Below are 10,674 nucleotides of genomic sequence, written 5' to 3'. Positions count from 1 at the left end.
TCAAGTGATGGTTTCTCCCAGCAGGACCTTCTTTTTTTTTTTTTTGGTGGTACTGGGAATGGAACCCTTCTACCTCTGGGCTACACTCCCAGACCATATATATATATATATATATATATGTGTGTGTGTGTGTGTGTGTGTGTGTGTGTGTGTGTGTGTGTGTGTGTCCTGGCACACTTTCTCTGTTTTCCTTTCTCTCTCCTCTCTCTCTCTCTCTCTCTCTCTCTCCTCTCTTTCTCTCCCTCTCTCTCTCTCTCTCTCTCTCTCTCTCTCTCTCTTTTTGCGGGTCTTAGGATGGAACCCAGGAGCATTCAACTTCCAAGCTACACCCCCTGCCCTATTTTTTATTCTTTATTTTTGAAACAGGGTCTCACTAAGTTGTGGAGGACCTCACTAAGTAGCTGAGGCTGTCCGCAGGATCCTCCTGTCTCAGCCTCTCAAATGCTGGAATTACAAGCATGCGCCACCACGCCCGGCTTGCACTTTCTCTGTTTTCTAAAGTTGGACTCACTTATAAATTTTCTTCTTTGAGCCTAAATTTTCAGAGTAGAGGCCTCCTCCAGGAATCAAGAGCTTAGAAATTGGCCTAGCTCAGTCGCAAAGTACATGCAACCATAAGGTTTTGGGTTGGATTTCCAGCACTGAAAAATAAAATGAACCTCAAAGTTTCAAGAAGAGGTCTCTTCCAAACCTCCTCAGACTCCACACATCAAGATTCTAGTAGGAGCCCGGTGCTGGCCTGTAATCCCATCTACTTGGGAGGTTGAGGTGGGAGGATAGAAAGTTCAAGGCCAGCCTCAGCAATTATGGAGACCCTCAAAATAAAAAATAAGCCAGGCATTGTGGCTCATGCCTGTAATTCCAGGACTTGGAAGGCGGAGACAGGAGGATGACAAGTTTGAGGCCAGCCTCAGCAATTTATTGAGGTCCTCTGCAACTTAGCGAGCCCCTGTTTCAAAATAAAAATAAAAGAGGGCTGGAGGGACAACACCACTACTACTAATAACAACAACAACAATAGCAAAACTAATAAAAGGGCTGGGGATGCAGCTGGGTAGTACAGTGATCTTGGGTTCCATCCCCAGTACTATGAGCAGCGATCAAGCAAGCAAACAAACAAACAAACAAAAAGCTCCTAGCAGGGAGTAATGCCTCAGGAACAGCTTGCCTGTAGCCAATATTTACTATCCATCAAAAAATGGGGACTGGGAATGTGGTTCAGTGGTGGAGATCTTGCACAGCACATGCAAAGCCCTGTGTTCCATCCCCAGCACTGCAACAAACAGACAGACACATAAAGAAATATTCAGGCAAAATTGTCCTAAACTGGGAATGGTTGCACATGCCTGGAATCCCAGTACTTGGGAGGTTAAGACAGGACAATTGCAGATTCAAGAACAGTGCTTAGTGCTTTTTTTTTTTTTTTAAAGGCCAGCCTTGCTGAGTGTGGTGGCGCATGCTTGTAATCCCAGCACTTGGAAGGCTGAGACAGGAGGATCACAGGTTCAGGGCTAGCTTCAGCTACTTAGTGAGGCCCTTTGCAAGTCAGTGAGACCTTGTTTCAAAATAAAGAATAAAACTGAGCGTGGTGGCACACGCTTGTAATCCCAGCATTTAGGAGGATGAGACAGGAGGATTGTGGTTTGCAGGCAGCCTCAGCTACTTAGTGAGGCTCTCTAATTTAGTGAAACCCTGTTTCAAAATAAATAATAAAAAAAATGGGGCAGGATGTATAGCTTGGATGTTGAATGCCTCTGGGTTCCATCCCCAGACCTGAAAAAAAAAAAAAAATAGGGCAAGGGTAGAATGCCCTGGGTTAAATCCCTAGTTCCACACACACACAAAAAAAAGTCAACTTCAGCAACTTAGTGAGACCCTATTTCAAAATAAAGAATAACATTGGGCTGGGGGTGTGGCTCAGAGGTAGAATGCCCCTGGGTTCAGTCCCCCATAGCAAAGAAAGACAGTCCTAAGTATATTACATGAATAATTTCATTCAGTTCTCACCCAACTGAATAACAGGAATCATTTCCATAATTCTCATTTCACAGGTGATATGGCTCAGAGCCCACATTTTTTAACTCTACTCTCCAAAGCTTCTCAATTAAAAAAAAACCCAAAATTTTGCCTTCATATATAATATATTATTTATATTGTAGCAATAAAGATGGCTTTTTAATGTAAACCATAATAATATAGTAATCTAGAACAACATGTCTTAGCTAAAATAACTTTTTTTTTTTTTGGGTGGTACTGGGGTTCCTGGAAGCCCTTCTACCTCCGGGCTACACTCTCAGACCTATTTTTACATTTTTATTTGGAAACAGGGTCTCCTAAACCAGCGCGCGCGGCTGGCTTCGAACCTGCGCGATCCTCCTGTCTCTGCCTCCCAAGCACGGGGATTACAAGCGTGCGCCACCACGCCCGGCTTAAAATAACTTTTAAGTAACACCCAAAGAATGACAAAATGGTTCAAAAATTCCCAAGATTGTTGGTAAGATAGCTTTCCAGTTAAAAACAAAAAAGGGCCAGGGTGTTGTGGCATATTCCTGTAATCCCAGTTCTTGGGAGGTTGAGACAAGAGGATCAGGTTCGAGGACAGCCTCAGTAATTTAGTGAGGCCTTCAAAACCTAGCAAGATCCTGCCTCAAAATTAAAAATAAAATATAGTGCTAGGGTTGTAGCTCAGAGGTAGAAGTCCCCTGGGTTCAATCCCTACTAACACACACAGTAAATAACTAAATAAAAATGATACAAACAAAAAAGGAACTGGGCATGATGGCACAAGAAGGCTAAGACTGGAGGATGGCAGCCTAAGCAATTTATCATGATTCTCAGCAATTTAGCAAGATCCTGTTTAAAAAAAAAAAAAAAAAAAAAAAAAAAAAAGGCTGGGGTTGTAGCTTGGAGTAGAATGCCCCTGGGTTCAATATCCAGTGTGTGTGTGTGTGGGGTGGGGGTGGGGGTGAAAATCTTCTTTGGCACCTTTGTGTGTGGAAGGGAGTGTGTGCTGGAGATGGAACTTAATACTTCAGCATGCTTTTCACTGAGCCACAACCCCAGCCCTCTTCGCGTAGTATTTATGAACACCTGGGCTTTGGAGTCATATCTGTGTTATAATCTAGACTGTCTCCTGAACCTTTTTGAGCTTCTGTTTTCATATATATGTATATATGAATATCAGTGTTATTGTTTTAGTCAAGCCAGATTGTACTTGTGTGTGGGGGGGAGGGGAGTACAGAACCCAGCACCAGGTAATTCCGCAATAAATGTCAGTTCATTTTTCCAATCTTGGGGTAAAATGGAGAGTGATAACGAGGAAGGATTCTTCACAGGGGGATAGTATATCCTGTAACAGGCCTTTGAGGAAAATTCCAGAGGAAACCATGCATCTTCCTTGGTTCGAAGACATCATCACTTTTCTCATCTGGCACAGAATTTGCCCAAAACTACATCCTGTGTTTCCTCCAATCACACACCACGCCTAAGGTACAAGGGACTCTCTAACTCATCTTTTTTTGCCCCTACTCCCACGCCAGTTTCCAAGTCCATCTTTCCAAATCCTCTATCCCCTCTCCGTTTTGTTCACTGCTCTCCCTCTTCTTAATTTTTGCTCTAATTTTCCCGCCTCAATAGTTCTTGGCCATTCTGGTTTTAACAAACCCTTTTCCCCTTTGCCTCATCACTACATCGCAAGAAACATTTTTGATTGGTTGTTCCGGAGCAAGAGCCGGCCAATGACAGGCTGACATTTACTGGGCAGGCGGGCAACTAGTATTCCCGCCGGTGATTGGCCAGAGTAGCCCGAGTCGGGAAAATGGCTGCAAGTACGTCTACTGCCCCCGTGGCGGTGACGGCGGCCGTGGTGTCCGGCCTGTCCACGAACGCAGATTTCTCGGATTTGCGGGAAATTAAAAAGCAGCTGCTTCTTATTGCCGGCCTCACCCGAGAGCGGGGCCTGCTACACAGCAGCAAATGGTGAGATGGCGGGGACGGCGGGGACTGGGCTGGATGCGCGGCCCTCGGGCTGGTCAAGCTGATCCAGTTTTGTCTGCGCTTTCCAGGTCGGCGGAGTTGGCCTTCTCGCTCCCGGCGTTGCCTTTGGCGGATCTTCAGCCGCCGCCGCCTTTTACAGAGGTAAGAGCAGCACATCTACAGTGCACACTCCACCCAGGGGTGTGCCTCCAGCGGTTCTAAGCACCCTGTCACTGGAGAGGAGCCAGCTCTTTCTCAGGAATATTTCTAGAGGGAATGCAAATATATATATATACATACATACATACATACATACATACATACACACACACACACACACACACATATATTTTGTGTGTGTGTGTGTGTGTGTGTGTGTGTGTGTGTGTGTGGTACTGAGGATTGAGTCCAAGGAATTCTACCTCCAAGCTACACCACGAGCCATATTCTTTAGTTTTATTTTGAAACAGTCTTGCTACATTGATGAAAATCTCAGTACTTGCTGAGGCTGTCCTCCAACCTGCGATCGTCCTGTCTCAGCCTCCCAGTACTGGGATTACATAGGCGTTCTCCACCACGCCCGGTTTATTTATTTTTGGTACTGGGGATTGAATCCAAGGGTATTCTACCTTCGAGCTACACCCCAAGCCTTTTTTAAAAAATTGAAACAGGGTGTGTCAAAATTGCTAATGTTGGAGTTAAACTGCTGAGAGGCTGGTCTCAAAACTGCCATCCTGCTGTTTCAGCCTCCCAAGCACTAGGCTTACAGGCATGGGCCACGTTGCCCACCTGGGAATGCAAGCATTTAAAGGGCTGGATGTGCCAGGCGTGGAGGCCCATGGTTGTCATCCAGCATTGGGAGGCTGAGACTGGAGGATGGGTTCGGGGACAGCCGCAGCTACTTAGTGAGGCTCTTTGCAACTCAATGATACCTTGTTTCAAAATAAAGAATAAAAAATAGGACTGGGAGTATAGCGAGGAGGTAGAATGCCCCTGGGTTCCATCCCCAGTACCTCAAAAAAAAGAGGGGGGCTGGGTGTGTGTGTGTGTGTGTGTGTGTGTGTGTGTGTGTGTGTATGTTTATTTTTTTGGTATTGAGGATTGAACCCAAAGGCCATTCTACCTCTGAGCTACGTCCCCAGCCCTATTTTATTTGGAAACAGGGCCTTGCTAAGTTGCCTAGGGCCTCACTAAATTGCTGAGGCTGGCCATGAATCTGCAACCCTTTCATCTCGTCTCAGCCTCCCAAGCACAGAGATTACAGGGGTGTGCCACATCAGGCCAGGGGCTGAATATTATAAGTGGTTTTATCGAGCTTTAAAATATTTGTTGGTTCTCTTACTGAAATTGGAAAGAATAAACAGTCATTGCCTAAAATTTGCACCTATTAGGTTTTGTAGCCCAACCTACACAATATTATTAAGGATGAGAAGAATCAAAGTTTTTGCAATGCATGAAACTATTCCTATGCTGTTGTATAATGCATTACAAAATGGTTTAGAATGAGGCTCTGGGTTCAAATCTCAGTCAAACTAGTGACTTTTGGTGACTTAATCTCCTGAGCCACAATTTTTTTTTTAATCTGTGAAATGAGGATAAGCAGAAAGGACTCAATAAAATTAGCTATTTTCAGTATTATTTCCATTACTAACAAGAAGACAATGACATGGTAGGGTGGATATGACACAGTATGACTTTGAAGTAAATTTGCATCTGTATTCCACTCGTGTCCTTAACTAGTAGCATCAATGCAGGCAAGTGATTTCTAAGTGAAATCACTTGTGCCTGGCAAGATCTGGTCTTAAAATAGAGAGCCTGAGCTGGGCGAGTTGGCAAAGGCCTGTACGCCCAGTTTTTTGGAGGCCGAGACAGGAGGATCACAGGTTTGAGGACAGTCTTAGCAAGTAGTGAGGCTCTCATCAACCTAGGGAGGGAGGCTCTGTTTCCAAATAAGAAATAAAATCAGGCTGGAGGTATAGCTCAAAGGTAGAATACCTTTGGGTTCAATATCCCAGTACCACAAAATAAGTAAAGTAATAAAATAAAACAGAAAGGCTGGTGTAATGGTGCACACCTGTAATCCCAGTACTTGAAAGGCAGGAGGATGGCAAGTTAGAGGACAGCCTCCGCAATTTAGCAAGGTCCTCAGCAAGTTAGGGAGATCCTGTTTCAAAATAAAATATAAAATAGGGCTGGGAGTGTAGCTGGGAGGAAGAATGCCCCTGGGTTAAGTCGCCAGAGCCACAAAAATAAGTAAAAATAAATAAATAAAAAGGGCTGGGGCGTAGTTCAGTGATAGAACATCCTGGGTTCAATTTCCAGTGGGAAAACCATGGAGTGGGGGAAACCATGGTGGGAAAGTTATTGAAATTGAAGATTGTTTTGCTGTGCTCAGATCTACATAATAGTTTGACATATAGCTTACTATTAATGTCATATAAGGTTTTGTAAATTTTTGCAATACTGGGGATTGAGCCCAGGGGCATTCTGCTTCCAAGACATACCCTCTTCCTTCCTTCCTTCTTTTCTTTCTTTCTTTCATTTCTTCATTTCTTTATTTCTTTATGGTTTTTTTTTTTTTTTTTTTTTTTTTTTGGTGGTACTGGGGTTCCTGGAAGCCCTTCTACCTCCGGGCTACACTCCCAGACCTATTTTTACATTTTCATTTTGGAAACAGGGTCTCCTAAGCCAGCGCGCGCGGCTGGCTTCGAACCTGCGCTATCCTCCTGTCTCCGCCTCCCAAGCGCGGGGATTACAAGCGTGCGCCACCACGCCCGGCTCTTTATGGTATTGAGAATGGAACCCAGGGGCATTCTGCCTCTGAGCTACACCCCCAGCCTAAATTTTTATTCTCCATTTTGAAACAGGGTCTCACTAAGTTGCAGAGGGCCTCACTGAGTAGCTGAGGCTGGCTGTGAACCACGATCTTCTTGTCTCAGCCTCCCAAATGCTGGGATTACAAGCGCGAGCCACCACGCCTGGCTTATTCTTTATTTTGAAACAGAGTGTCACTAAGTTTTGGAGGGCCTTACTAAGTAACTGAGGCTGGTTGAGAACCCGGGATCCTCCTTTCTCAGCCTCCCAAGTACTGGGTTACAATTGTGCCCCACCATGCCTGGCTATAACATTCTTAAAGAAGTATTTATTTATTTATTTATTTATTTATTTATTTATGGTGCTGGGGGTTGAGCCTAGGGGCATTCTACTTCTGAGCTACAACTTTGGCCTTATTTTATTTGTTTTGAAGCAGGGTCTCACTAAGTTGTAGAGGGCCTAAGTTGCTGGCTGGCTACTAATCTGCAATCTTCCTATCTTGGCCTCCTAAGTACTGGGATTTTAGGCATGTGCCATCATGTTCAGCAAGATGCATTTAGTTAGCCGGGCGTGGTGGCGCACGCTTGTAATCCCAGCATTCGGGAGGCTGAGACCTGGAGGATCGCGGTTCGCGGACAGCCTCAGCTACTTAGTGAGGCCCTCTGCAACTCAGTGAGACCCGGTTTCAAAATAAAGAATAAAAAATAGGGCAGGGGGTTTAGCCCGGAGGTCAAATGCCCCTGGGTTCCATCCCCAGACCCGCAAAAAAAAAAAAAAAAAAAAAAAAAAAAAAAAAAAATATATATATATATATATATATATATATATATATATATATATAATAGGTCTGGGAGTGTAGCCCGGAGGTAAAAGGGCTTCCAGGAACCCCAGTACCACCAAAAAAAAAAAAAAAAAAAAAAAAGATGCATTTAGTTGGGCCGGGCATGGTGGTGAACGCTTGTAATCCCCGCGCTTGGGAGGCTGAGAGAGGAGGATTGAACAGGTTCTAAGCCAGCCTCAGCTACTTAGTGAGGCTCTCAGCAACTTAGTGAGACTCTGTTTCCAAATAAAGTATAAAACAGATCTGGGAGTGCAGCCTGGAGGTAGAAAGCCTCTGGGTTCCACCCCCAGTACCACCAAAAGAAAAAAAGGCATTTAATGTATAATTTAAAATTTGTTATACTGTGTCTTGGACCCTACATTTCTCTTTCTTTCTGGGAATTAAACCCAGGGACAGTCTACCTCTGAGCTGTATCCCCGTATATATATATATATCCCTGTCGTAATACATTCTACCTCTGAGCCATACCCCCAGCCCCAGTCCTTTTTTTTTTTTTTTTTTTTGTGGTACCAGGGATTAAACCCAGGGGCATTCTACCTTTAAGCTAATACCCCAGTCCTATTTTTTTATTTTTTATTTTGAAACAGGGTCTCACTAAGTTGTGGAGAACCTCACTAAGTACCTGAGGCTGGCCGCAAACCTGCAATCCTCCTGTCTTAGTTTCTCAAGTAATGGGATTACATGTATATGGCACCATACCTGGCTCCTGTTTCATAGTTTTTTTTTTATTTATTTATTTATTTATTTATTTATTTATTTATTTATTTATTTATTTGCGGGTCTGGGCATTTGACCTCCGAGCTACACCGCCTGCCCTACTTTGTATTCTTTATTTTGAAACATGGTCTCACTAAGCTACAGAGGTCCTCTCTAAGTAGCTGATCCTCACATCTCAGCCTCACGAATGCTTGGATTACAAGCATGTCCCACCATGCCCGCTTTTATATTTTTATTTGATGAGAGTCTCATTACTTGTTGAGGCTGTCCTCGAACCTGTGATCCTCTGGTCTCAGCCTCCCAAGTACTGGAGTTATAGGTGTGCACCATGGCACCTGGCCCTTGTTTTTTATTTTAAAACCAGGGTTTTGCTAAATTACTGAGGCTGGTTTTGAATCTCTGATCCTCCTGCCTCAGTTTCTGAGTACTGAGGTTACTAGTGTGAGCCACTACATCCATATGAATTCAGGTTTCTATTTTATTTATCTATTTATTTTTGTATTTATTTTTTATTGGTACATTGTAGTCATACATCTTAATTGGGTACAAGATGGTAGAGTCATACGTGAACACATCACTCATTTTGAAGTTCTTCCCCCAATTCCCATAAATTCAGGTTTCTGACACCAAAACCTTTATGACTTACTAATACATAGTGGAAACAATACATGATTCTGAGTGTGTTGGTTTAGGTTTAAAATTGTTGTCTTTTTCTAAATCTTTTATTTCAAAAAGTATTTTGGAAAAAATAAGTATTTTGGCTTTACCTGTTAATAAACTTAGAAAAATACTGAATATAGGCATCTATATATGTTAATTTGGGGGGAAGGAAAATAGCCATTTTTCCTATATCTTGAAATTAACAAATATGCTTCTTATAGTTGAGCTTTTGTTGTGTATTCCCAACTGCATATATAAACGTGTCTCTTTTCTAGGAGGATGCCCAGGACATGGATGCTTACACCCTGGCCAAGGCCTACTTTGATGTTAAAGAGTACGATCGGGCAGCACATTTCCTGCATGGCTGCAATAGCAAGAAAGCCTACTTCCTGTATATGTATTCCAGATATCTGGTGAGGGCTATTTTAAGATGTCATTCTGCTTTCAGCGAAGCATGCATATTTAGAACCATGTGGAAGAAGTTTAATCTTTTTAGTACCTTAGTAGTGGGCCACCAAGTGAATAGGCATTATAGTCAGCCAGGCATGGTGGCACATGGGGTATAGCACAGAGGTAAAGCACCTCTAGATTCAATCACCATATCCCTCCCTCTCTCTCTCTCTCTCTCTCTCTCTCTCTCTCTCTCTCTCTCTCTCTCACACACACACACACACACACACACACACCAACAACAACAACAACAAAAATCTTAACATTAATAAAATTGGTTAAAGTGTAAAAAATGACAAGATGGAGGAAAATATTCTTAGAAATTACTAAGGATGATTACTTAGGAATTACTAAGTAATTCCTCAGTAATTTCTAAGTAATTCCTAAATTACTTAGTAAATTACTAAGTAACTTTACTTGCATTGCCATTTACATTCATAATTTTATTTGGAAACAGGTTCTCACTAAGTTGCTGAGAGCCTCACTAAGTAGTTAAGGCTGGCTTCGAACCTGTGTGATCCTCCTGTGTCAGCCTCCCAAGAGCTGGGATTACAAGCGTGTGCCACCATGCCCGGCTACATTCATAATTTAATAGCCATGAAACAACAACAAATGTATTACAAATAAAATGACAGTTGAGCTTATAAATTTAAAAATCAACTCAGACTTTAAAATTTTTTTTTTTTTTTTTTTTTTTGTCATACTGGGGATGGAACCCTTCTACCTCCAGGCTACACTTCCAGGCCTATTTTATATTTTTATTTGGAAACAGGGTCTCTTAAGCCAGCGAGCAGCAAGGCTGGCTTTGAACCTTCGCGATCCTCCTGTCTCTGCCTTCCAAGCACGGGGATTATAAGCATGCGCCAACACGCCTGGCTAAAATTAATTTTTGATAATATCAATTTATAGGCATGAAGAACCTCATATAAACTAAAGCAAATAATCATCTTATTAATAATTCCTAGTTGGGCATGGTGACACATGCTTGTAATCCCAGCATTCGGGAGGCTGAGACCAGAGGATCATGATTTGCGGACAGCCTCAGCTATTTAGTGAGGCCCTCCGCAACTTAGTGAGACCCTGTTTCAAAATATAAAATAAAATGTAGGGCAGGAGGTGTAGCTCAGATGTCGAATGCCCCTGGGTTCCATCCTCAGACCCGCAAAAAAAAAAGAAGAAAAAAAAATCCTAAGTAATTACAAAGGGCCTCACTAAAT

At 42.9% G+C, this 10,674-nt stretch overlaps 1 protein-coding gene across 1 annotated transcript in view; it reads left to right on the top strand.

Moving 5' to 3' along the window:
• Positions 1–3,817: 3,817 nt before the first annotated feature.
• Positions 3,818–10,674, top strand: part of CDC23 (cell division cycle 23) — a gene marked incomplete at both ends in the record, with an annotated part of 29,384 nt that continues 22,527 nt past the window's right edge. The window contains 3 exons of the mRNA XM_080710207.1: positions 3,818–3,978; positions 4,065–4,137; positions 9,283–9,420. Coding sequence (XP_080566333.1) covers positions 3,818–3,978; positions 4,065–4,137; positions 9,283–9,420 — 372 coding nt within the window. The remainder of the gene's footprint in view (positions 3,979–4,064; positions 4,138–9,282; positions 9,421–10,674) is intronic.

This window comes from Muscardinus avellanarius, assembly GCF_963383645.1.
Source record: "Muscardinus avellanarius genome assembly, chromosome: 1".
NCBI classification, from domain to species: Eukaryota; Metazoa; Chordata; class Mammalia; order Rodentia; family Gliridae; genus Muscardinus; species Muscardinus avellanarius.
Note: the sequence above shows the minus strand (reverse complement) of the source record. Positions and strands in the feature narration are given on the sequence as shown.